This window comes from Somniosus microcephalus, chromosome 22 (genome assembly GCF_052327205.1).
Source record: "Somniosus microcephalus isolate GS21.2 chromosome 22, FLI_Smic_1.0, whole genome shotgun sequence".
Lineage (NCBI taxonomy): Eukaryota > Metazoa > Chordata > Chondrichthyes > Squaliformes > Somniosidae > Somniosus > Somniosus microcephalus.
The window spans coordinates 68831699-68858859 of NC_141008.1; the positions used below are offsets into that span (position 1 = coordinate 68831699).

A 27161-nucleotide genomic window follows, 5' to 3' on the forward strand; every position below is an offset into this window, starting at 1 on the left:
AGAGGCCATCTGGTGAAGAACATCCAGGAAATAAAAACTATTCCGTGAAAATGGTTCAAAATCAGTACTTGTCAGCTGAAAGATACAGTGCATGCAAAAAAACCTTTCAGGAGCAGAATGCGAGACAGTCAAACCAGCTTAATTTCAAAGCCCACGTGGAACGTTTAGAAACCTATCTGGAGCTTCAATCAACCAGACATTTCTAAACCAGTGAAAGCAAGATTTGAATCTTAGCAAATAGCTGGAGTAGAATTTTAAGATAATTAATTAATTTTTTTTAAAAAGCAAAAGAGAAAAGGCTTAGTCCCAGTTCATTCATGTGCAGAGACATTCAGTTGTGTTCAATGTCCTTAATACATCAATGTTCCCCTTAAGGTGCGTGGGTGCACATCCGCACAGCAAATTTAAAGGGACCGCGCACCAAAAAAAAGAGGGAACACTGACCACCATCCCTTGATTCTCTCAGTTTGGGCAGAATGAAAGCTACAACTGAATCCCAAATGATGAAGGCAGATTGGAGTAAGTCTTGGCTTGCACTAGCACCTCAGTATCTGCTGGCCATCAATGACACGCACTCAGTTCCATCCATTTTTAATTCCTGTCCTCCCAATTTCACTCTTTGTCTTGCTAAGGTGCGATTCCACAGACACCAGTAGCCCACTTGTATCATGCCCAAGTGGCCATTCTTCATGTGTCAGCCAACACAGCGAACATGCTATTTGTGAAGGGCATCACAGCCAAGCCAGATCATGTTCTCACTGGACATCCATGCACATGCATTTCCCAGCAAGGTCACTGGACAGTGATCACTGGCTGATTTTATCCCTTCCCAAGCCCAGGGGCAGAGAGACCAAATGTAGCATCCAAATGCCCAGCGGACATCAGCTAATGGAGTATAAATCGAGCAGTGAACTTTGGAATTTCTTGTCGGTTAGCCTAAGCGCTCCCTTCAGGAGAAATCTCTAGTCATTTTTAAATTCAAAAGAAGTGAAGCCGTGACTGTCTCAATCCAGAGTAACCATGAAGACCAGTCTTTTACAACTCAACATCTCAATGCATTGCATTTTTAGCATTTTGTTTTAAGTTTCATGTTCTTGTGTTACACGAGCAGATATCCACAACAATGCTTACAGGTAGTCTGAGGACAGGAAAATGTTTGTAATGATTACCTTCTAACCTGAATGCTACTGTTCTAAATAAGTAAATGCAAGTAATTGTAACCAGTTAGGTCAGAGAGCAATTGTAATTGCTTGTGAATTTTAGGCTCCAGAGCAATGTGACATCTGGTGTTTGATGGATGCATACTAGATGCAAAGCTTTTATATATAGATTAGCAGGTCTTTTTTTATTTTTATTCGTTCATGGGATGTGGGCATCGCTGGCATTTATTGCCCATTCCTAATTGCCCTTGAGAAGGTGGTGGTGAGGCTCGTTAGGCCATTTCAGAGGACAGTTAAGAGTTAATCATGTTGTTGTGGGTCTGAGTCACATGTAGGCCAGACCCTGGACGGCAGTTTTCCTTCCCTAAAGGACATTAGTGAACCAGATGGGTTTTTATGACAATCATGGTCAGCATTACTGATACTAGCTTTTTATTCCAGATTTACTTACTAACTGCATTTAAATTCCCCAGCTGCCGTGGTGGGATTTGAACTCACGTCTCTGGATCATTAGTCCAGGCCTCTGGATTACTAGTCCAGTAACATCACCACTATGCTACCGTACCCCTGTGGCAATGTTCACAGTAAATCAGATGGTGCGCTGTTTTATGATAACAGGAGGTTTATATCATTTAATAAATAACGGCCTGGATTTTGCAGTCAGCAGTGAATGAACAGCGCCAGTCATTCATTACACTTATGCACAGACTTTCTATGGGCTTTTGCACTGGAGCTTGCGGTAATTAGAAATCCATTTCAACGTGGCGCCCTCTACAGGGACCTGTGTGAACAGGGCAAGCAACTGTGCATCTCCTTAACCAATCAGATTGAAGAATTCTTAATGAGCAGCGCAGAGTCTATACCAGGAAATGCAAGTTAGAATATTTAATTCAACATAAAATCTTATACAGGATGCAAGACAGAAAGAAAGATGGGATTACGAGAAAGCAACAAAAGAGACAGAATTTTTTTTTTATATCTCCAACAATAATTAAAATCTGAGGAAATGAGACTCCACACTTGTAAAAAGTTAATTTTCAGGGCCAGAGAGGTCATTTGGCAGTTAAAAATCCACTTACACTAGAATGGGCAAGCCCGAACTTTTATTGGCGAGTTTAGTGGATAAGTTTAGCAACTTCACGCGTTTCAATGGTGAGTCTTTTGCCGAGATATTGGTATAGTGAAGCTTCTGGAGGAGCAGGGCAACTCAGACAGCAACTTCCCGATTTCCGTGTTTAACTGCGCACGTGTGGCTGCTGTCTGATTTACTCTTTAATAACGGTGAGCATTGATAGCCTCACCGTTATTTATACCACAAAATCCGGGCCAATATATTATACTAAGCTGGAGCTGTATCCCTTTAAAGTAACAAAGTCGAATTGTGGTTAAGTAAACACAAACTCAGGCCACAGTTTAATTGTTATTTGGTCAGGGAACTTTGCAAACTGCAAAGTATTTCTCAGTTTCAGCATCAGGTGAAAGTACCCTGGATAAAGAAAATGGCTCCCATCCCTTCTTTCTTCCAGAAACAGATTACTTTGCATCAGTAATGTATGCACCAAAATACAGCTTTTAATGTATTAGCAAATATCCAGTGGTGTATTATTTCTCTGCTAATATGATGTGTCTATTTAAGGCGACAAAGTATAATTACTGTTACTGGGCGAGAGTTTGTACAAAGGTTAATTAAGAGACTACAAATATTTTGGCTCTGGTATTTTGCATTCTTGAAGAATTGCTTGATTTTTTTTTGAACTGAGGGTTACACAGAAATTTGGCTCTAACACTAGATGTGACAAGAAGTATGCACTAGATGTACGGTTTTTATAATAGCTGTTTATAACAAGTGAGAGAATGCACTCTGTTATAAACTCTGGAACATTATAGGCGTAAGTGTGTAAGGGCTACAAAATCTATTTGCTATTAAGTAAGCATTGGGATTATAGAAGTCAATTTAAAAGCGGTTAATGTCGAGCAAGTTCATTAATTGAAAGACTGCAGATATCCTGGCTCTAGAATTGTGCATTTCTGGGGAGTTCTTCACCCTTCTTTTCAAAGTCCAACACAGAATGTGGAAGGTGATAGATAGAAAATATGCAGTTTACATTACCAAGTACAGGAAACTCTTTTTTATCCAGCACCGACGGGACCGGCGTGGTGCCGGTTTATCAAAAAGTCCGGCTTACAGAGAGTTATAGTTAAAAGGTACGAGAGCCCCGTACACAGCAACAAATCCAGGCTTCCCTGTTGCTTAGCAACAGGTGCAAGAAGCCCGGCCACAGACCAAGCGTCCCTGTTGCTTAGCAACAAGTGCAGGAACCCCCGATTACACAGCCAAGAATCAAGAAACGGCCACTAATATGAAGAAAAACTTCACTGAACCTACTCCTGAATTTTGCCGGTTAACCGAGATTTCCGGTTGTTTGGGTGCCGGTAAATCGAGAGTTTCCTGTATGATGATCCTACTTCAAAACATGAGTGTAAACGGGAGTGTCAAAACAGCAGCAGAAACAAGACAAAAATGACTCTCAATAGGCGAGAAATAGTTATGAAAATCACTGTGGAACTGTACCCCAGGAGTACGGAGTTTTTAAAACAAATTTTACAGAAATATTTTTGAAATACTGAAATGGGGAATCAGTCATTCTGAAGACAGTAGGAAGGAAGAACTATAAGAGTAAACAATAGGATTTTCTAATACTTTCGCTTCATCAGTCACTGAGTGGCAAAGCTGCCCAAAGCCTGCGGAGAAGGTCAGTCACACTTTAATGACAGGCCCATCACAAAAGTTACCAGAAGCAATTCATACAGACAAATATAAAATAGAGTTTATCCGAATACAGGGACACGCAGTTACTAAATCTAATCCAGGAAGAAAAATGCAATTTGGTTAATACTCACATGAGGAATGCAACAAACTAAAGGAACTAATAATTAAGTGCCTTGAACCATTTTTGAAAGTTTAGAACATTCTTGTGTTCATAGCTGGCAAGAGATATGCCCCTTTAGTTCCACTAGAGGCATTCCCTGCTTAAAAGTAGGAAGGCTGCCTCAGCTAGAAGAAAGCCAAACTGTCACAGCAGGAATTACTGCCAGGCCCAATTCAAGCATCAGAATTTCCCATTACTTTCTAATATTGCTAAAATCTGCATCAGAAATACAACATTGTCCACAGATTGTCGGGCTTTTTAGTTGGGTAATGGGGATGGGGAGAAGAGAAGACAAGAATAAGTTATGAATCAACACAACAACTCTCATCGGGTACACTTATTTAAAAAAAACTCAAGTCCCTCTTCATGGGCTGGAAAGCCGAAAACACGCAACCCCAGGAAGCTTGAATTCAATCGTCATGGTAACTCAGAACATATTGTTGTGTGTCAGATTCCAATGCTTATGTTTTTCTTTGATCTTTATCATCTTATTCCCTCCTCCCTCTTTAGATTTCCCTGGGACAGTCGGCCACCAGGAATGCATGAAAGAACCCAAACGTTACGTCTTTCCTGCAGAAAGGCACCTAGTTTCTGCCCAACACCGAGGCCGAGATCAGTGCACAGAATTTTTGGGAGAAGCCTACATCTTCCTATAAAGAAGTGCAGCACATTGGGGCACCAATATATTCACCAAATCATCCAGTTTCCACCAGGCTAAGTTGTTACAAGGTTTATGCAGTATTTTTGGAATGTAGCAAGGTAACATGGAGGAAATTCAGTCATTACTCCATTAACACTTTGAAACATTCTTAAAGAATATTACTTTTAATTGAAGACGAGCAGAATCAATCCTGCCCTGCAGAAGAAAACCTCCCTCAACTGATCACACAATGACATTGACTGAATGTGAAAAATCCCAGATTAACTCCACACCCCACCAGGTGAAGGATGTAGCATGGTGAGAATAGTGAAAATGTAACCAAAGGTCAAGGGGGAAAAAAGGGAAATTATGCTTTTTTACACGACCAAACATTTATTTCCTAATGTAAACACAAGACCACAATAACCACTTTATCACCAGTACAAAGGAAACATTAACATACCTATTTGGTTTTTTACTGACTGTCCCTTCTCCACCTCTTCGGCCACTTTTTTCTTGGAGAAAGTCATTACTGTGACATTGTCTTTCTCCGCATCTTCATCACTTCTGTCATCGTCTTGATCATCCTCCTCCTCCTCCTCTTCTTCGTCACTATCATCGCTTTCTCCAATATCATCCATGCCTTCTGTGAATTTCTCAAAGTCTTTGATTTTTTGGAAGTCAAAATTACATTCTTTCATCTTATTACTCAAAGGTTCTGTGTTGTTCTCCTCTTCCTCATCATCTTCCTCATCCTCAGTGCTTTCCATGTCCTCAGCTGCTTCTTCCTCATCGTCATCATCTAACAGTTATGGGCATAAAATGTTAAAAGTTTAAAACAGGTTTCTTAAGACATCATGCTTTTGCCTGCTTGCTTAGCAAATATTTTACACAAGTTTTACGTACATATTGAAAGGATATGTAAAATAATTCAGAATTCCCCATCTAAATGCTTATACTCCATGACCTATTGGATTTCCCTTCAGCTTTAAGGTTTTGCTAAAACTGGAGATGAAACTACAACCTTGCAACACCGTAAGCTGGCTGCGCTCACACAACTTAATTTTTCATTAGCTATACAAATTGAAACCATAAAATTAACCAGATGGCCCAATTTGGTAGGCACCCTGCTGCCAGGTTAAGTTGCTATGTGGTATATGCATATTTTCAACATGCAATAGGCATACATGAAGGGAATTCACGGTCATGGATACCATCAAATGTTTAAAGCAAACATTGACAAATAGCTGTATGAACTGTACAGCACACAAGGTGGAATCCAAGGAGATTCAATGCCTTCTCTTGAAATACGTTTTCTTTTATTTCCAAGAGCAAGGTATACTGGGCAACTGCCAAAAGGCAGTTATGAGCTGCGCAGCCTTGCGATCGGCAGATATTTAATAAAAATAAATTCACAGGGACGCAGAGTGTAGTCACCTCTATTTAAAGTGACTCAAAGTGGAGAATCCCAAGGCATTTGGGACCTACAGCCATTACAATAACTTCTATTCAATGAAATGTCAGCTGCTTACTTTGGCAAGTGAATACTACTCCCGTTTACAGGTTATATTTAAAGCCCAAACTACGCACAGTTACCATCCGTACAAACGACATAACTTTTATTTTTGCAGAATCCAAATACAGCCCATTAAAAATAGAAAACCGCATTTTTGAAATCATTCTACTGTAGCTAAAAATAAAAAGGAAATGTGCAAAGAATAATGTTACCGCTTATTTCCTCTGAATCCCTGCTAACGGAGGAACATTGCCGTATTTTTGATCACATGCATTTTCAAGCTAAAAGACTATTTTTTGTAAAGTTTTTGCTCTCACTTTGAAGCTAGAAAATGAAGCCCCAACCATGTGACAACAATAAATCAATTACCTACCCATAAACGTGGGATAATATAAAGCATACGAACTGCACAGCTATTACTTGGGATGGATCTGACTCCCATGACCTGGGTGTATGGTGTTATTAGGACTGCTTGAAACTGTGAAAATGCTGAGGCATATCACCTACCTGATGCGCCAGACAAAGAATCCTCTCCAGCCTCTTCCTGCAATGCCTTTCGCGAGGTTGCCTGCCCGGCATACCTCCTGTCTGTATCAGACAGCAACACTGAAGCATATTTCCGCAGTTTACTGTCAAATGCGCAGTCATCTTCTCCCTCGTCAAACCGGTCAATGACTTTGGCAATAGTTGCTGTGAAACAAAGAGAAAACTTGAGTCCCGGCATGCACTTGGTTTTAACAGTAAAGACAATATAGCTACAGCTAGCACGCAAACAGCTCAATCCACTTCAATAAAGGAGACAACACTGTTTCATTATAAAATTGTTAAAGAAGCAATATTCCTTAATTAGCACAGGTGACAGTTATAATTTATTTCTATTGATTTTTTTTTAAAGTTTGCTACCACCCTGCTAGGACTGACATTTTCAGAGTGGGTGGGTTGAGCAGACTACAGCTGTGTGTTGCTTCCTACCTGCAGTCTGATTCTCCATCAATAGCTGGCCCATGGGACAGAAACGCTTGCTTCACCACTATGTCTGACACTCCAGCTAATCGAAGGGAACAGCAGGCTTAGCGCTGCACTAAAATAAACTTTAACGGTACCCTAGATACTATATTCAATGATACAATATACCTTTTGTTTCTGAATAAAATGCTTCTTTCAATTGTCTACATATGTAAAAAAAAGTTTGCTGCAGATTGGTTTGTGGCACAATGCAATTACTGTGGATGCTCGAACTACAGCCAGTGGGCCACACACAGCTCAGAAAATCCAGGCAACTCAGTCCTTTTTTGCACTCATTTTTTACTTGCTATGCTGTCCTATTTGAATTTCAGCTGCCCAAAGTTTGGCAAAGTGATTTTCTTAGCACTGTTGGTGGCTAAATCCCAAATGGTAACACCATGATTCTCAGGACATAGGCAGGTTAGCTCGAGCACAGCACAGAATGTCCAACATACCAGTCAGAAACATGGCAGACGACCAGCAGTAGAGGTGGCTGATGTTTAGGGGTGTGGAGCTGCTGAGAACAGATCCACCTGGTTCAGAGGTGCAAATCAGCAGCTGGGAGAACTAGTGAGTCACATGGGAATAATTAGCCAGAGCTCAGTTTAGGAAATAGGGTTCAAAATAGCAAATTTAGATGTGGCAGGAAGCAAGCAGTGCATGCAGGATGTTTTAAAATATCTATAATTTTAATGTTAAAACTGCTTTCAAATCTAATTTCTCGACATGATATGGTTATCTGTCATGCATGGAATCACAAGCCTATTTAAGGCCCTACTTTTGCATGATACTACTGTACGAGAGCAAAATGCTTATGGCTATAGTCAATTATTAATGACTCCCCTTCATTTACGACAACATCCTAGGATCATTAAACACTTCTGTACAGCAGGTATATATGAAGTCGCCAGTACTACAGCATATTGTATCTTAGACCACAGATGTGATAACTGTAAGCCAGTCGGATCACCTCCATGGAACTACTAAAATACATATAAGTAACTTTACCTCAGATTCTGCAATACAACTGTTAGATGACATTTCCCATAAAATGAGCACCTGATTACAGGTCATCACCGAACTGTGTGGGGTACACTAGCATCAAAATGAACTTTTAGTTGAAAAATCCAAAATCTGCCAAATAGCGATAAAATGATGAATCCTCAAAATAAGACAGTTCCTATGCTTTAAAAATTGAGACCAGAAGTATTTAAAGATAAGAGTGAAGGGTTTCAGTAGCTCAAGCAGCGAGAACAAAATTGAACCAGAAAAGTTGTGAACACGAGAGCAAGGAGCTGCTCATCATGTGAACTACCTTCTTCAGATGGCCATTTTGTACTGTTCCTCAAGCCACCAGATGAAGCACTGGGCAAAAAATTAGACCACAAAACACACCCTGACTGTCCCATCTTACCACCAGGAGAAGCGTGTACCTCACCAACAGGCGACAGATCAAGGTGGAGAAACGTATGGACAACACTTAATGCCAAGCTGTTAAATATGAAAGTGTGAGAAACTGAGGAGGATCACCGGTGAAAATGAGTTGCGATTAGGATTAATTTCATATTCAAAAGGCTTGCAAATCAAATATTCTGTTTATGGAAGAATAAAAATTTCATGTATTACATTTTGTCTGCATTATTGTTAGCACAGCGGGCACTTTAGTGCCTCCCATCTCTTTATTGAAAGTGCCTTCCAAATCTCTCCAGAGAATTTGGTCCACCATCATGAAAATCACATTAGTGGAAATTACAGTTAGAAATTATGACCTGGCACAGCCCCAACTGCCCTATATTTTCATTATGCATTGAAGCTCGTTTCATTTTTAGCTGTGACTCACTGGTACTATATTATAAAATAAACAACTACAAACACATGGCCTTAATGCCAAGCAGAAATAGGCTTCCCACATTAACTCCTTCACAGATCTAATTTGGAAATACTTTGATGCGTCGTGATACTTAAAGGGTGCCAGTGAATCACAGAACTCAGTGTATAAAAAGCAAGAGCTCGGACAAATTTAAACAAATAGCTTTGGCTGACACTCCAGCGCAATGTTGAGGGAGAGTGGCACTGCTGGAGGTGCCGTCTTTCAGATGGGACATTAAACCGCGTTTCCGTCTGCCCTCTCTCAGGTGGACATAAAAAATGCCATGGCGCCAATGTTCCCCATATTATTTTTTGGGCCACTCGGCCCCTTCACTGATGTTCTGGGAGATTGAGCTTGTAACTGACTTAGAAAGGTGCAGTGTTATGCATGTGGGTAGGTTGAGTGCTGAACATACAAACTCTAATGCATCGATCCGTAAGGTTCAGGACCAATGCCGTGAAGAGCTAGAGCGAATAGGATGTATTCATAGGACAATTAACTACAATACAAAGAATACCATGTTGTCCTTGTACAAGACTTTGATTTGGCCTCAGTTACAATACTGTGTCCAGTTTTGGCTTCCTCACGGTGAGTGAAGTTGAGGCTTTCGAAAGGGTGCAGAGGAGGATCGCAAGATTAATACCCAGTTTAAAGCATCTTAGTTACCAAGATAGGCTCAAAGAGCAGGGATTCCACACTTTAAAGAAACATAGACTTAAGAGGCAATTTGATCAAGATTAAGAAACATAGAAGATAGGAGCAGGAGTAGGCCATTCGGCCCCTCGAGCCTGCTCCGCCATTGAATGAGATCATGGCTGATCATCCAAATTCAGCACCCTGTCCCTGCCTTCTCCCCATATCCCTTGATCCCTTTAGCCTTAAGAAATATATCCAACTCCTTCTTGAATATATTTAATGAATTGGCCTCCACTGCCTTCTGTGGTAGAGAATTCCACAGGTTCACCACTCTCTGGGTGAAGAAATTCCTCCTCAACTCTGTCCTAAATGGCTTACCCCTTATCCTTAGACTATGACCCCTGGTTCTGGACTCCCCGGCCATCAGGAACATCCTTCCTGCATCTAGTCTGTCTAGTCCTGTTAGAATTTTATAAGTTTCAATGAGATCCCCTCTCATTCTTCTAAACTCCAGCGAGTATAAGCCCAATCGACCCAATCTCTCCTCATACGTCATTCCTGGCATCCCAGGTATCAGCCTGGTGAATCTTCGCTGCACTCCCTCCATGGCAAGAACATCCTTCCTCAGATATGGCGACCAAAACTGCACACAATACTCAAGGTGTGGTCTCACCAAGGCCCTGTACAACTGCAGCAAGACATCCTTGTTCCTGTACTCGAACCCTCTCGCTATGAAGGCCAACATACCATTTGCCTTCTTAACCGCCTGCTGCACCTGCATGCTTACCTTCAGTGACTGGTGCACAAGGACACCCAGGTCTCGTTGCACTTCCCCTTCTCCCAATCTATTGCTGTTCAGATAATAATCTGCCTTCCTGTTTTTGCCACCAAAGTGGATAACCTCGCATTTATCCACATTATACTGCATCTGCCATGCTTCTCTGCCCAATCACCCAACCTGTCCAAATCATACTGGAGTTTCTCTGCATCCTCCTCACAGCACACATGCCCACCCAGCTTTGTGTCGTCTGCAAACTTGGAGATATTACATCTAGCTCCCTCGTCTAGATCATTTATATATATTGTGAATAGCTGGGGTCCTAGGACCGATCCCTGCGGTACCCCACTAGTCACTGCCTGCCACTCGGAAAAAGACCCGTTTATTCCAACTCTCTGCTTCCTGTCTGCCAACCAGTTCTCTATCCAAGTCAGTACCTTGCCCCCAATCCCATGTGCCTTAACTTTACATGCTAATCTCTTATGCGGGACCTTATCAAAAGTCCAAGATGATGATGAAGGGAATAGATTGCGTTTGTGTAGACAGTTTATTTTAACTAAATAGGCTAGGGAGGACCAGGGGGTCACAATCAAGTTATGCAAGGCCTGGACTGACTAGTTTTTGATCGTCTAAAGGGGTCGGAGAGGAATTTTCCAGATTTTTTCCTCTACTTGGCCTGGTTTTTTTTCATTGATCCTAGGAGATTACATGGCTTTGGAGTCGGGTGGGGAGTGTATGCATTGTGATGCACAAGGAATTACAGTTTTGAGAGACAGGCTGGATGGACCAGTGGGTCTTTTCCTGCCCGTCATTGTTGTGTTCGTACAGGAACAGGCCATTCGACCCAATGGTCTATGCCAGTGTTTATCCACATACGCCACACCAGCGTCCTCAAGCCCTACTTCATTTAAACAAACAATGCGTATCCGAGTGGAACCGGAGAGGGCGAGCTGTGCTATAATTTTACCTTTGCACCAATGCTAAACTAGCACTGTAAATCCAAGGTCCAACCCAACTCCAGAGCAAAGCAAAGTGAGATTGCCTGGAAATGGTGGTGTCACACCACTTTGGTTTGGCACCACACAATGTAAATCGGTGGGGGTGGAGGTCAAACCTGGATACACGAGTTATTGGAACTGCACCGAGGGAATACTGTGGATAGTTGAGCTAGATGGACCCCTCTACCTGAAACTGTTACTATGTTACAAAGCACTCAAGAGGGCCGAGCACATTCTAAATCCAAGTTAAATGTTTCGAAAGAGGAAATTCTCCGTATTTACTTCAGGTTTTTGGTCACCTGTCCCAATATCTCCTTAATGTGGCTTGGAGTCAAATTTTGTTTGATAACGTTCCAGTGAAGCGCCTTGGAACGATTTTTACATTATAGGCGCTATATAAATGCAAGATGCTGTTGTAAACATTTAAATGAAGTAGGGCTTGAGGACGCTGGTGTGGCGTATAAACACTGGCATAGACCATTGGGCCGAATGGCCTGTTCCTGTGCTGTGCATTCCATGCAAATGTTTTAACTGTTAGGAGAGAGTTGTGCCCACACCTGTATGTGTCTCTCTCATGGTTAAGATTGTAAGAAGTCACACAACACCAGGTTATAGTCCAACAGCTTAAGCTGTTGGACTATAACCTGGTGTTGTGTGACTTCTTACATTTGTCCAACTCCGGCATCTCCACACCATGGTTAAGATTGTTACACAATTCCAGCCAGGCGCATATAAACGCTGTTCTGCTTGGCTGGAGCCCGACAGGACCAAGCAGGGGGGCCGGAGCGGTGACCCAGCTGGGACTGACTGACTGCTTCAAACCAGCAGGGCTCAGCCTGAAGCAGGCTCGCAAACTCTGCTCAACGGCCCAAAACTTTCAGCAGGATGCAGGTAATAAAATAACGTGCATTTAAAATAACAAACAAAATTTTAAAAAATCCCCAAAGAGCTCATAAATCGAACAAGCCGCAATTAGCGACTCAAGTTCCACTTGTTAACCCGGGTCCTGTAAAGCCGGAGCCGGGGCTCGAAACCGGGCCCGAGCGAGCGAGCGAACGAGCGCGCTCGCTCACAGAAAGGAGCCGCCAGGCTCTCACAGGCCGGCTCATTTACTTATTGCGATAGAGCACGAACTCCTCTAGCCAGGGAAGGAACACACTTCGATCGAAGGCCCCCCGCCTCCCGTTACCTTCATCCTGCTCGTCCTCCGGGTCTTTAAAGGTCGGTAATGGGTTTAACAAGTCCTCCAACTGCCGCGAGATGGGCGCCGCCATCTTAGCCCGGACCTTCAGCACCAATGGAGCCTATTCAGGATGACGTACCCCGGCTTCCGGCCCCGAATTACAACCCCGACTTCCGGCTCTGCCTGACACACAGCGCTGATCATTGTTCATCTATTTTACAAAATGCTCAGCTTGCTCAAGATCCTTCTCATTGCAGTAGCCTTTTTGAAAAAAATACTTATTTTTTTTGCTTTCTTTCTGAATAAGAAACTGCATAATTGTGATCATAATTTTAACACAGTTTTGTAGGATATTACGTTTTTCTAATTCCATTGCATTAAAGAAGTCTAGCCTTAAAATATTGAATAATATCTTATTTCTGGAAAATACGGCAACCGAAATCTGTTTAGGATTCTAAATAAAACTGACGTGCAATCATTTCGCCCCGATTTCTCCACTCTCATGGGTCATGGTTTTAAGTTTTCCTGATGTTGAGACTTTTGGGGTATAGACAACCAAGGAGACTTTATTAATACTCAATCACTGTGAAACCACAATAGAATGATGTCAAGGAAAATATTAACAGCGATTATTTCAATACATACATGTGATGCATAAAGTGAAAACTAAACAAATATAATATTGTATTTGTGCTTCGAGTTATTATGCGCCATAACGTCATATATATTGTATGAATCATGGTTAATATTGTCATATTAAAATATTCATAATCGGTGAATAAATATGATTGAAAATCTATTGCCGCATCTTTCGACGTTACATATATTTATTTTAACGCATCTTTTAATGAATTAAACCAATTGGATTAAATGAATGTTAAACTATGAAATACAATTTACGTTGTTTAATAAAATTATTTTAAAATGAATAAAATAGTCATATTGTACTCACAGGAAATATAAATTCAGCTTTATAATAGGCCGTACGGAGAACGATTGGAGGATATGCAAAATACAATGGAATTCTATTAAAATGTACAGAATACTTAAGATACACAGAGGCAAAGGTAGTATATGTAGCTTGTTCTATTTGGTGCGAAACCTTTCATGAAGAAATAAGAAATTCGCTTGTATCAAAATTGTATTCGGGAGGATTAAATAGCACTTTGCAATTCAGGTATATAGAAAAAGTACAATAAACTGCAGCAGTGGAATCTGGCGTCCGAAAAAGTGAAATCCACCGGACCCCTATGGAGTTATTAATGAAATTATTTCCTAATACGGTGTTGGAACTTGAATTACTGCTAAGGGCTATTTCAAACCGGCGTCCTTTAATATTTTCAAATCACATTTCTGTGCCGAAATTAAAAATTCAACAACTCAATATTTTGGCGGGGAAGTGGATTATGAATGTCATACTTTAAGGACTATTCCGTGTATTTGTACATTTCTTACATCAGTTTCTAACTCCTTTAGAAACCTATATAGAAAACGTTTTACAGAAGCTAGTGGTTAAAAATTGACACAGAAAATGAACGGTGATGATTTATTTCGGAGGAAGGTTTAGGTGTTGCACTTAAGTTACATCTATGATGTTGCTTACCTCTCTTACATATTGTGTGTACCAATTTTCATAAATGCTTTTAAGCGACATAGGAAAAACCAAATATGTTGGTCTTCCAGTCATAATTTTCTGCCCCCCCTAATAAAAAACGAATATCTGAGGAATTACTTTTTCTCAAAGTGCAAGTTTGTCATGTTACTATTCACCTGAAATAACACATTGATAAATCGCTAAAACTGGTTTGAGCCGATTATTGTATGTAAATAATAGTAATTAACATTAAAAGCAAGGCCGTGCATTATTAATCACTAGGTAATAAAAATAAATATCGGTTAAAAAATTATTTATTTAAACTGTTGTGACGCATTGCTTAAATGTATACGATCAATCGCTTCTTCGATGTGATTTAATTATTTTGAACTCGATGCAATTGCAACGGCTAATTTTAAAACGATGTTCCATTAAAAAACAAAGTAAGCTGTGATAAAGTCCAACTCTTACGTGCTTGAATGAAAATCGAATACATAGGAATTGGATTCTATCCGCAAGTTCTATTTTTACTTTTTAACTTATTTTAATTAACACTGTACTCCATTTGGAACGAGCAGTAGGTATCAATTTAATGCCAAAAAATAAAAGTAATGCATGCTCAAAAGTTTTTAATATATAATTTGGGGTAATTTATAGATGTTGATAGTTAAACAGATCGTGCGGGAGCAGAAATTGACATTTAATGTATAGATAAGTGAAAGTAAGAGTGAGCAAGATACTCCCAGTTCATTCTGCCACGATACCTTGTTCATAAACAAAGCACTGACATTTAAAGACATTAAAACATCAATTTTTTATTAAAAAGTCACAAATTTATTCAACATGTTTTTCATTTATACAGTGAATGGTCTAATATGCAACGGAGGTCACAGAAGCTTAGGCCTATTATTATGACAAAAAAAATGATATCATGAGGAATTCTATACTGTATAAAGAAAAAAAGTAGCAGCTAGGGACTGCATATTTGACCATGTAGTAAAATTGTTTAAATATTTGACCTTTTGTTTCTGTAAGACACAAAAATAAAATCCTGTATGAATCTATATGGGCATTATTAACAATATGAATGATTTCTATGAGAGAGCTAAAAATTAGCAGAAAGTATATTTTTAACACTCTCTTTCTGAACACTTTCTCCAGTGGATGGTGCAGTGCACCTACAGTAATTGTGCTATGACTTATCTATTTGGCACCTTTCTAGTTTGTTTTCTCCACTTTTGTAAACATACGCAAAAAAAACACTTTGTACAAACTGGAACTGTGAACCACAACTCCAGCAAATCTTTTGTACATTTTTTTGGAAACAAAAAAAAAGTTTGGTTACTTGATGCCCGTTTGTTCAATTCAGATCAAGAGGTTCTAAAATGTTTTCTAAAACATTAAACTCCTGAATTAAATATAATACGTAAACAGTAGACTCTTTCAGTTCATTCATGAGCTTTTTTTTTGTTGTTCAGCTTTGTGTAGGTAGAGTAGTTTGCGTTGAAGTCTTGAGGGCTCCCAAACGCCTTTGTCTTTTCGAGGTCATTCTGAAATTTGTTCCTTTTGGGTTTTAGGATCCCAGCTTTTGTCGCCTTGCTTAAAACATGTTGTTGTGTTAGCTCGGTGCAACTTTCTCCTTGTTTGAAGTTTTTAAAAAATTGTTATTTTAATATTTTTTTCGCGACCAGTTTTGTTGAAGATCTCGCCTTGTTCTTGCTGTCCGGGCAACGCTATTGTCTTTGGGGTTGGGATGGAGCAGAGAGAGAGAGAGAGGGATATATTGTCAATATTGTCCCTTGACGTGAGTTTCGGCAATTTCCGCCAAGTCGGAAGTCGTTACCAAACGGCAGCCTCGTTCATTTCCGGAGGCGGATGTGACAAATGGCTGGTGTATCCCCCGTTGGTGAGGGAGAAGGACGGGCTGGGACCCGGCCCGAACACATCCGCCGCCATCGAGTGCATTGACGGGCCTGTTAGACCCGGCTCTGGGCTCGGAGAGTCCCCGTGAGAGTGAGAGATCATGTCGGTGAACCTCTGGCTGTCGCCTGGTCCCGGCAGGTTGCTGGGGTGATGGCCGGGCAGTGGGTGCTCGAGTCCGCCGAGTGGGGTCGCCCCAGGCCCGGAGGAGGGCACAAAACCCAGATCCACTGGAGTCTGCGCCTGAGACGAGGGGGGACCTTGAGGAAAGAAATCATAATTGCTTCCAGGACCATAATATTCAGTCTGATAATCTGGGAATGAAAAAAAAGGGAGAAAATAAATATTAATGCACGTTATCCTTATGCAGTCCTACACATTGGTGCATACACATTGCAGTTTCAAGAAATCAAATACAAATAAGAGTAGGGACGAATTAACTTTGCAATCAGATAAACTAGGTTTTATTGGAGTGTTTCAGCAATGCGTTGTTCAAAACCAAAACGCGAGCCAAGTGAAATCAAAATAGGAACACAACGAATTAAAACTCACAGTAACAAAGTTTGCAGTTAATTCCTAACCTGGCCTTGCACTCTGAAAACTTTAGAATTGAAATCGGTGACTTTAGTTTATCTCCTTTGCACGTTGGAGAACTGATAAAAGGGTAGGCACCTCCTAAACATGAATTGACCTTTAAAGGCACCAAACTCGAACCTGGTTACTCCCCTCCCAAGACACACACACACAGTTACAATGTGGTCTATAGATTCAACCTTCAACATAAAGCCAGACGCATTCGTTCCCAAATGATTGCATTTATTGTTATTCTTTATAAGTTACTCGAGTTGATCTGCTGTCACTATGAAATCTGTGATCAGAAACTAAACCTTCACAGATCTCTGGGAACCATAGAGGCCGACATGCTGCTCTGTAGCAATGTGAAATAAAACGGTGTTGTTGTACATAGGGCGGTGAGATAAAGTGGTAATGATCCTTTCTGGTCCAGTGAGACCCAATCATAGGGCATGTCTCTGCTGCGAGGTTTAAGACAAAATAAAACATTTACACAATTCTAGGCGTTTAAATTTTTTAGTAGCCAAAACAAACATTTATGAAATTCTTTCAGAGAATATAAAATCAGAAATTTTTTTGTGACACAGTGAATTATTTTCTCTTTTAGCTAATGAGCCTTACATTCGAGCATCCCCAAACTCCGTTGATCAGAATTACTCTGTGAATTCACAGTGTGACGCGCAACGGGCAAGGCAAACAGCAATCAAATGTTTTTTTGTTCTAATTTATGTCCCATTTGTAAATCAGACTGATGTCTTGGGGTTTTTTTTGCTCAAGATTTCATCTCTGTAAGTGAAAAATGAAGCAGATGTGATTGCAAACAAACGCTTGGGAAACTATTCTGTGTTATTAATCCCTATCACACACAAGGTCTGGCGCAGCAGGGTCCCACTTTTTGAATAATGCTCACTCATTTTACACAAATGCAACCGCTCTCACAAAACCACCACTCAACTAGTCATTGTCGAGCACACGGCAAATAACAGCCTGCCATCCCACAACCGTGGTCTGAAAGATCTTCTTGTAAAATAGTTTATTATTCGGAGCCGAGGTTTAAGTCGTGCACTCGCACTTAGTTACCTAGTTACCAAATTCAGTGAAGTGTTCTGAAAACAGTCTGCTACCTAAATGCTCCACAGGTATTAATGCAAATTACTCCCAATACGCATTATTTAAAAATCCGAGCATTAAAACCAATGGTTCATGCACCAACATCATTTACACCCCAAAATCTTAATAGGGTTTATAGTTAAAAAAAATAACACGGGGTTCAGTGTTAAATGTGCAGTCAGTTCTTTTGAAGGCTTTTCTGAAATTCATCTGGATCTGTTTTTCCCTGGTAAAATATATTTGAATTTAAACGCCGTTGCAGTACTCTGTATCCGACCAGTTATTTTTCAATTCAGCCTGAATGCATGCTAATTTACATAAGTAAATTAAATGGAGAACGTGCATACTAAAACTGGCCGCTACGAGTAAGCTAAGCACGGATGAAAATGATGCTGGCACTTTCCAATCATCCAATAGTTGTATAGAAAACTTCAATAAATGCGATCATATCCGACCTCATTTTAATTTCAAATTTGTCCTGTTTCAATGTAAGCTCGAATATGGGGAAATCCCTGCCAGCTCACCCGCTTATCGCCGTGTGTAAAATATCTTTTTTAAATGTTTTCTTTTAAAAGGTGCTTGGGAGACGTTGGATCGGCAATTAACTGCCCAGCACAATCCAATGCAAATGAAGTTAAAAAAATAAACTTACTCCGCTTATGGGTCATAATTAATCAATAATACAGCAAAGCGCGGTCATTCTCTTTTTCATTTGAAACATACATTACACCTTTCGGAGTGCATGGGAACGATGTTAAACTACGATTTAAAGCTGAAAGTTTTTATTTGGGGAGGGGGGGAGGGGGGGAGGGAAGGAGGTTCTAGCATTCAAGGGTTGATGAAGTTTAAGCTTCGTGCTATGGTTTTGTTAAGAGCCTCCCACTTATGCTGTACATTCACGCCATATTAATTAACCCCATCCCCTCCTGTGTGCTTATTGTCTTCCCCGTGTCCTTGCCATCAAATAACAGCGAGTCTGCTGTTTACAATCCACTGGAAGCTCCGCCAAGCCTGTCACTAAACATACACATGGAAACTTTGTTACAAAAAAAGTTCACAAATGTTAACCCAGTTGATTGTACAGTGGAATTGTACCGGGTAGACCTTTCCGATATCTCGGTATGTATTATAGAACAATACTAAAAATCTATAACGCGTTACACTCATTCTAGCACACTTTTCTTTTAAAATTAAGTCAATGGTATAAATTACAAGATTACATTGATCCAGATATAAACTAAACAATCCCAGGCCCTATTCTAACTGTGTGCTGGTCTGAATAGATATGTGCTATTGTAACTAAAACGTTAATGTTACATCAAGTAAGCAGTTTATTATTCATAATTATAAGTAAATAAAACGGAAGCACATGTTTCACATCACAGTGTCCACGTTACACAAAGATAGTGAAATGTTTATAATACGAAGTCAAAACGGGTAAACGTTGAATAAATAACGTACAGCAATATAATCAAGTAAAGCCTACCCATATACTTTTCTTTTGAAAAAAAAAGTTTTAAAAAAATTACCCAACAATCCTTAACTTTATGGCACTCCCTATTTAGGCTTGAAACCTGGTTTACTTGCATTCTGTTAAACTGCAAATCGGAAAATAAAACCCACAATTGTAAGCAACGTTAACGTTAGTTAGTTTTAATAGGAAGACTGAAAACATTTGTTACATTTAAGTATCTTTTTAAGAACCCAGTGTAGATGTTAGTAGTAAACACAACCCTATGGCAATGCACCATTATGCCATTCCCTGGGTCTTTTTATACTGGCGTATATGCACATATGTTGTATTATTTCAGTTCCTTTTGTATATTCCTATGGTTATTTTAGGCGGGCCATTTATTTTAGACGCTACTTATTGGGGTTCCCTGTTTCTCAGTCGGTTCTTGTAAGCGGGAAACACTGCTTAGTTGATTCTGCATATGAAACTGATCTGACATTGACAAGTAGATCGTTGAGGGAAAAGAGATACTTTAGCCTTAAAATAGCACGGAGACTCTCTTGGTGTAATCAGTGATTGAATAAGTCAATAATAAGTCAATAAATGGCTAACTTCATACAGTATTTCAATTGTCCGTCAATACATGACTGTAAAACTGAATTTGCAGCGTCCTTCTCATTAAATAAGTAATCAGTTTTTAAGCACATCCTGGGGAGTGTTTAACAGAAATGAATTGGGACTTACCCCCGTAGTAATTGAAAGGGCCGTTTCCCATCATGTCAGCCCCGTCGAGGCGATCTCCCAGGGGTCTCATCCGTCTGGGGCTGCGGAAAAACGCGTGTCTACGAGCCCCTAAAGCACTCAGCTGCTTCATCCGCCTCTCCTTAGACCTCCTGTTCTGGAACCAGACCTGGGACACAAAGCAGCCGCAAGATTCCTTTTATTTCGACAATCCTGAGTTAATATTAAACCATACATACAACGCAAACAATACCCTTTCTAGCCCCATAATTCAGAATCGAGGCAAACCTGCAGCACCTCTTAAAAAAAAGCTTGGCTTTAATTCTACACTGCAACATTAATCTCAAACCAGTCTTGAAACACAGAATGCTAATATTGACACCTTCCTGTTTCATAAACTGAAAGAAAACCGGAAGGCTTCACCAGAATTAAACGCTAAACCCAATTTACAACAGTCATGCCAAGCATTTCAACGATATCCTCTTGATTCCAGACTCTTAGGATAACACACAGCCAATGGACCTGCTATATTTTAAAATGCAATTGCAAGTTGAATTAAAACTCGACTTCCTTCTTTGAATATATATTCAAATGCAGAATGGTTCCATTATTTGTTGTATGGTCGAAATATGTTTGAAATGTCACATCTTGGAAAAAGTGGCTCTTAAATGAAAAGCAAGTAAGCGTTCTTCGCCAGTTTAGCTTTTAAAACTCACTTTTTCCTTTTGAAAAAGGTAATGGACGCATTGAACAACATCGTTCAATTCTTAAGTTTGTTATTGAAATAAAGTCAGACATTTAATAATCGCAAAATTGCACTGAATGAAGTAAAATTAATGCTTAAAATCAGTTTGCACAGAAGTGCCGACAAATTGAAAAATATTTGCATGAATACAATTTGCTTTGTAAGACAGGTGAAGGGTTCTGAAGCTAATTCCAGTTGCCCTGCAAGATTATAAGTAATTATTATCCTCTGGGGCTGGTGTGTTCTATATTTAACCTGGGTCGACTAAAGTGACGGCCTTACCCTTTCAGTAACCCACCTCAGGATTCTCGGCCCCTTTATTCCACAACTGGAATAAATGTAGAAAATGTTGCCTTTTTACATGCCCCATGTGGTGTTAGTGTCCCTATTACAACAGAATCGTGTTTCTACCTTCGTTGCCTCAGAGCTGGGGTCCTCTGCTGTAATAATCTCTTAACTCACACAACGGCTCTCTCCACCCGCTCTTGCGGTCGGTTTTTCATCAGCTGCCCTAACATTTAACCCGGGTATTCCTGTTCATTTTCTCTGAGCTGTTTACACCTCGGGTTGCTTCCCTAAGCAGGGTGCTCTCGGATAGTTTAACCCGCCTCTGTACAATCATTGTGATTAACCGGATTTGCTGGTGCAGCTTGTCTTGTGCACTTGTTTCTGGGTTGACGATGGCTTGTGCCGCTCTGACCATATCACTATTACATTTGGCCTGCGTTATTGTTTCTATTTATATTTGCTTGGACGCGGCTTGACCTCTTGGGTGCACTCTTCTGGGTTTTCCTACTTTCATTACTCTCACATTTGACCTGATTAAAACGGATTGTTTACCCACCTCCTCCTGTTTGGCTTTGCGTTCTATACTTTTGACGCTTTCTCCCGGCTTAAACTTTCCCCCGCTGAAGTGTAGCCATCCCGATAATCCAGCTTTTTGTGTAATAAAGCGCTCTGAGGATTTATCCCGGGTCAATGCTATCCATTACCTGTGCCCGTTGGTTCGCCATTTCTAGTACGACCCCCTCCCCCACTGCCACCTTTAGTCTGCCCTCCCCGAGTTAACTGTTTTTTTTATAATCTATCCCAGTTTCTAAATCTCTCATTTATACAACCCTCTTTTGCTTGGTTTCCTGAAGCATTTATCTCCATTTAATCCCCCCACTCAGAGCACTTCTCTGCAAGTTTAATATTGAGCCTAAATCACTGCCTCCCCCTGCCTCCATGTTTTGTTACATTGGAGCCCTCAGTTCTAAATGTCTCTCTTACCTGTATAACCCTCATGTTTAGCCCGGTTTCCTGAGCTAGCTGCTCTCGGATGTGCCTGGTGGGTTTGGGAGTGGCTGCAAATGCCGCTTTGAGAGTTTCCAGCTGTTTTGCTTTGATGGTGGTGCGGGGACCCCGGCGCTTGGCTCCCAGATTCTGTTCCTCGTTCTCGTTATTGGCAGTCTCTTTATCTGAAATATTGGCGCTTTCTGAGTCTTTTGTGTCATCTTGTAAATGATCTTGAGAATCCGGTGACAAACTTTGATCACTACATGCCGTTACTGTACAACACACAAAATGAAATGGAATGATGTATGAGTTCACATCACATAAATAACCAATTAAAACGATGATAATTACCGAGATTGTATTAGTAATTGATAATATAGCCCCTCTGGACCGCCGAATTACAGTACTTTTACATTTTAGAATAATGCCAAACACACCAAATGAAACAGTTATGAATGCTCTAAATATTCCTACTCAATCCTCCCCAAAACAAACCATTCTCATATTAAAATGAAAATGTCAAAAAAATGTAAAACGGGGAAAAAGTTAACATACATCTAAAACGGAATAAAATGGTACAATGGACAAAACAGGAGATGTGTCACATAAAAGCTACACGAAAATCGTACATTCTGCTACTCGCTATAATACATAAAGTAGCAAATGGAATTTAATTAAATTAACAGCAAATAACTGTTAAAATGGGGAAGATGCGAAACGGGAGGCTCAAAACCTGAGCGCACTGCCTGTTATACCCGCGTTTGTAATTTCCGTGGAGCCCCAATCCCGATTATTTTACATTCCTCTTCATTTCATAATGGCAATACACACTATGTTGCAGTGAAAGTATTTAATTGAGTAAAACACGTGCGAGATTATAGTAATGTTGCAGCCGATTGATACTGTAACGTTACTGGGCCACACTGTCGCCCAGGTTCCCATTAAGCACACACATATATATATATGATGAGGATTTGCCTTTACCTGACAGCGCGCCGTTTTCTTTCGAATTATTGCTGTTTAAAAAATCGTCCTTGCAAACAAATTTGTTTTCGTCTATGATGTAGAGCTCTTCTCCGGTGGAAAGTTGTTTGTTGCATATCATACAAGTAAAACAGTTCAGATGAAAGACTTTGCTTCTCGCTCTCCTCACCAGATCGCTCGGGGAGATACCCTGATAGCAGCCGGCACACTTGGTACCAAAACGACTGAAAAGCACCACACGGGGAAAAAAATAGTCACAGAAATGTTCAATGTGATTCGGTACAGTTGTACAGTTAACAAACTTAATACCAACCCGTCAGAAGAGCAAAGCGCGGGCACTAATTTACATTTCCACTGGACAGATTCCTGTTCATATTCCACTTATGTTGCCCGAAAGTGTCTCCCAGCACACAAACGGAAGAAACGCCGTTTATAATTGTACAGATCCGCAACTGAAACCAATCGGGACCGACACACCGGCGTGGAACAGATTGATCACTGAGCTGTTTCTTTTGGGGGGGGGGGGGGGAAAGGCCTGGAAATCAGTGCAAACCCACTTACGAGAGATCTATAGCAGCAAACTGACCAAAAGTGTCCGAATGTTGTGGGGAATGCTTTACATTGAACCAGAATTACATTGATGGTAAGCTCAGAGTCTGCCCCTCTTAATGCAACTGACTTCACTTATTGTTTCCATTAAGCTGATTATTTATGTTTCTTCCTCATTTCAATTTAAAGTACAGGGCGGATATAAAAGCTTTCTTACGTAAAATATGTTTTACATTATCGGTAAAATTAAAAAAAATAGTCGCGGTTACAATGCCATAGTATTATCTATCAAAAGTGGAAAGCTAATTAATGTATTTGTAAGGATCACCAAACACAATATAGAGTAGAATATCCTGCTCTATATTGATTCAGACTTACAAAAAGTTTGCATCTTGAAACATCAAGGTATTTTTAAGTTTTCATATTAAAATATGAAGGTATTTCGGTACAATATTTAATTTCAGTGTACTTCTAACTAAGATGACGCTTAACGAAATCGTATAACAGGTGAGCACAAACTATTTGACACTACCGAAGTTTACCTGTAGTTTTTTTTTTAAAGAAAACAAGGAGAAAGGCTCACCAATATATTCGAGAAAAGGTCGTTAAAATGCTCCAAGGGTGGCAATTTATTAAAAAAACGTTGCCCTATAATTTCGCTGCGTATAAAATAAACTAAAACTAAATTTTAAAAGAATCTCATATCCGTGCTGGGTGTAAAAATCGTTGGATTAATAAATGTTACGTCATTTACAGGTGACGGCAGATTGAAGTGATGACGGCGTATGATCCCTGAGGAGGAAAGAGATTTCAGGAGAGCCTGATTAGAAAGGTCTTCAAACTTGACATTAAACCATTCATTAATAATAACTGAGGGGTTGGCTGGTTCAATCAATGGTTCCGGTATATAAGCAATAGGCAAAGGATATTTTGCTGTCACATTTGCTCTGCAACTTGAAACAGACTAGTACTTTTTAAGGGCAGAGATAATCTAATTTAAAATGGTAAAAACGTTTCTAGATGGTTAAAGCAAGTAAAAGTTATTGATTGAAAAAGATCAGTAAATACTATACACATGTCGTATAGTTGCAAATGAAAGTTATTGTGAACAAGGAAAAGTTAGATAGGAATAACTTGTTTAGCAAGCATGAGAAAAATAACTACCCTATAGCAGGCAATATATCTCTAAATCTACTATCAGACTCACATTGTACATTTGGTTATGGATTTAGTTCGTGGGATGGGGAATTGCAATTGTGCAGGTATTTGTGCAGTTCGTTTAGGTGATTGCTGACAAGGGTCTGCCCAGATGTCTTTTGTCTATGATTTCCTCTTCAAACACTTTGTTATTCAAAGCCACTTATCACATCGTTACAATAAAGTAAAAACACCAAGGAGGTAGACAGAGCCAATGGATTTCCTCTCGGATTCGCAGTTATTGATCTTTGCTTTAATTTGCCTCAGCAAAAGAAATGTGCCATCTCCCATCGTGTTTCCTCTTGCTGAATACACATTTTCCGCATTTCAGATCAGCAAAGTTGCTGGACGAGGGCTGAACGAAAGTGTTTTATGTTCATGCAATTCAGTTGTTTTATCAAATTGCGAAGCAGTACATAGTTATTTGAGGGACTGATGCTAAATTATTTAGGTCTCAATTTCTTTTCTTCGAGTAACTGAACGGGATATATGAAAGTTATCCAACAGTCCTGTTTTACACTAATCATGTGTTATTATATTCACTAAATAATGTCCCAATATCTCGCAAATAAATTAAATCAGCAAAATTTCAGCCTCGGAACAATGTGAAACAAACTTGAAGTTTACACAATACGAATATAACAAGGCACCATCATTCTGATGATGCCTTAAAAAACGTACCCATTGCACTTACCGAAAGAAGTCGTTTTTGCAGTAGAGCTTTCCTTCTCGTGAAAAACATTTTTCTGTTAAATTGCATTTACATTCGCAGCACTGCACACATTTCACATGCCAAGCTCGGTCCAGGACATTTAATAGAAACCTATCAAGAATAGGCCTCTCGCACCCCGCACAGTGCACCATTGTCTTTGGATTGTTCCCAGATAATGAGATAGCTGACGGTTAGATATTTGGCTGGTAATAATGAGGTCCTCGATCGTCCAGCAGGCTGATCCTTAGAATGGCTCTTATTAAAGGGCGACGGTTCCAACGGATGAAGTGGCCAGCGTTCTTTCTTTTGAGGTAGCTGATATGAGTCAAAGGAAACCGATGCAGGTGTACTCCTAAAGCAACAATCGCCCTCTTAAAGAAATAACTCTAAAATAATTTAAAAAAAAGAGGCTACACTAATCAACAAGCAACAGTGCTGTCACTCTGGAGTATTGGGAGTAAATTGTTTACTCCAACATGATGCAAAAAGATGCCAACGTTTAACTTTGTCTCTTGTCTCATAAAGTATTTTGGTTGGCTTTTTTTATAATAAATACTTCAGTTTGCTTGCATTGAGTACCATTAGCAAAATAAGAATAATAACACATATATATATATATATAGATATATATTAAATACTCCAGAAATAAAATATGGGTGACAGGCCTGTGGCAAGCATTGCTTTTGATTGCATGGTTCAACTTTCCTGATCTGAAAGAGCAATATCCCCAGTCGTGTTTACTGTACAGCTATAGTAGTTGTGTGGATAAACATGCCAATCACCGGCTGCTGCTGCTCTGCCCGCCGCACGCGCTCACTCGACTGCATGTTTCCTGGAGCTCGCGCACACCTTATTCACATCGCCGTCACGCGTCCCGCCGCGTCACCGGCGCCCCCGTCCAATCAGCCGCCCCGGCACCATGGCAACCGTTAATTTATGACAGCTTTTTTTTTAAAGCGTGTTGCCTTTTTCCTGCCTGCGAACGACTCGCAACATCTCGCCCAGAGAATAACGGAAGCCGCGGTCGCTTCTGAGGGTTAGGTACAGTTGCAATTATTATTATTGTTATTTTGCCTTTCTTCTAGCATTTCCTTTTTTGCGTTTTTTTTTGTTCCAGTTGGAATAGTAATTTTGCACTTTTGTTCAGCGCATTTTGGCGAGGGGGAAAAAGCGATTGGCTAAAACAACAAAACAAAGAACAGGAACATGTTCAGGCCTTCACCCTCTTTGCACTTTTCGGAGTTTTTGTTGTTGTTGCTGTTGGCCAGGTTTTTTGAGAGTGTGTGATACAAGTAGCTAAAATTCACAGCTTGCTTCTTTCCACGAGTTTTTTTTTGCTCATGTTTCGGTCGTTCTGCAATAGTACAAATTGTTGCAGCGTGATTGCTCCGTTTGTTAGCCATAATAATTTGCTAAAGATACCAAGACGATATCTTAATCAGACGTAAAATAACAAACATATCATTTGGGGGTGGGGGATGGGGAGGTGCTGTGTAGATGCCCATCATCAGGTGAAAATGGAAAAGGAGGAGTATATGACGTTTGATGCAAACTCAACGGTGGGGTGAGTCAATAAAATAACTTGCATA

At 40.2% G+C, this 27161-nt stretch overlaps 2 protein-coding genes and 1 long non-coding RNA gene across 3 annotated transcripts in view; 1 reads left to right on the forward strand and 2 right to left on the reverse strand.

The window, feature by feature from the left end:
* The window catches only part of aatf (apoptosis antagonizing transcription factor), a 121077-nt gene extending 108172 nt beyond the window's left edge, over positions 1-12905 (reverse strand). Inside the window, exons 1-3 of the mRNA XM_085965019.1 lie at positions 12723-12905; positions 6754-6936; positions 5194-5532 (exon numbers count right to left, since the gene is read on the reverse strand). Coding sequence (XP_085821145.1) covers positions 5194-5532; positions 6754-6936; positions 12723-12807 — 607 coding nt within the window. The 5' untranslated portion in view covers positions 12808-12905. The remainder of the gene's footprint in view (positions 1-5193; positions 5533-6753; positions 6937-12722) is intronic.
* Positions 12906-15105: 2200 nt separating this feature from the next.
* Positions 15106-26380, reverse strand: LOC147102503 (LIM/homeobox protein Lhx1-like). The gene is made up of 5 exons (XM_085965020.1): positions 25555-26380; positions 23115-23338; positions 22125-22402; positions 20111-20276; positions 15106-16544 (listed from the first exon to the last, which is right to left on the reverse strand). The coding sequence occupies exons 1-5, from the start codon at positions 25722-25724 to the stop codon at positions 16150-16152; spliced, it is 1233 nt and encodes a 410-aa protein (XP_085821146.1). The 5' UTR covers positions 25725-26380; the 3' UTR covers positions 15106-16149.
* A 168-nt stretch (positions 26381-26548) lies between these two features.
* Positions 26549-27161, forward strand: part of LOC147102504 (uncharacterized) — a 51446-nt gene continuing 50833 nt past the window's right edge. The window contains exon 1 of the long non-coding RNA XR_015073280.1: positions 26549-26613. This is a non-coding gene — a long non-coding RNA (uncharacterized LOC147102504). The remainder of the gene's footprint in view (positions 26614-27161) is intronic.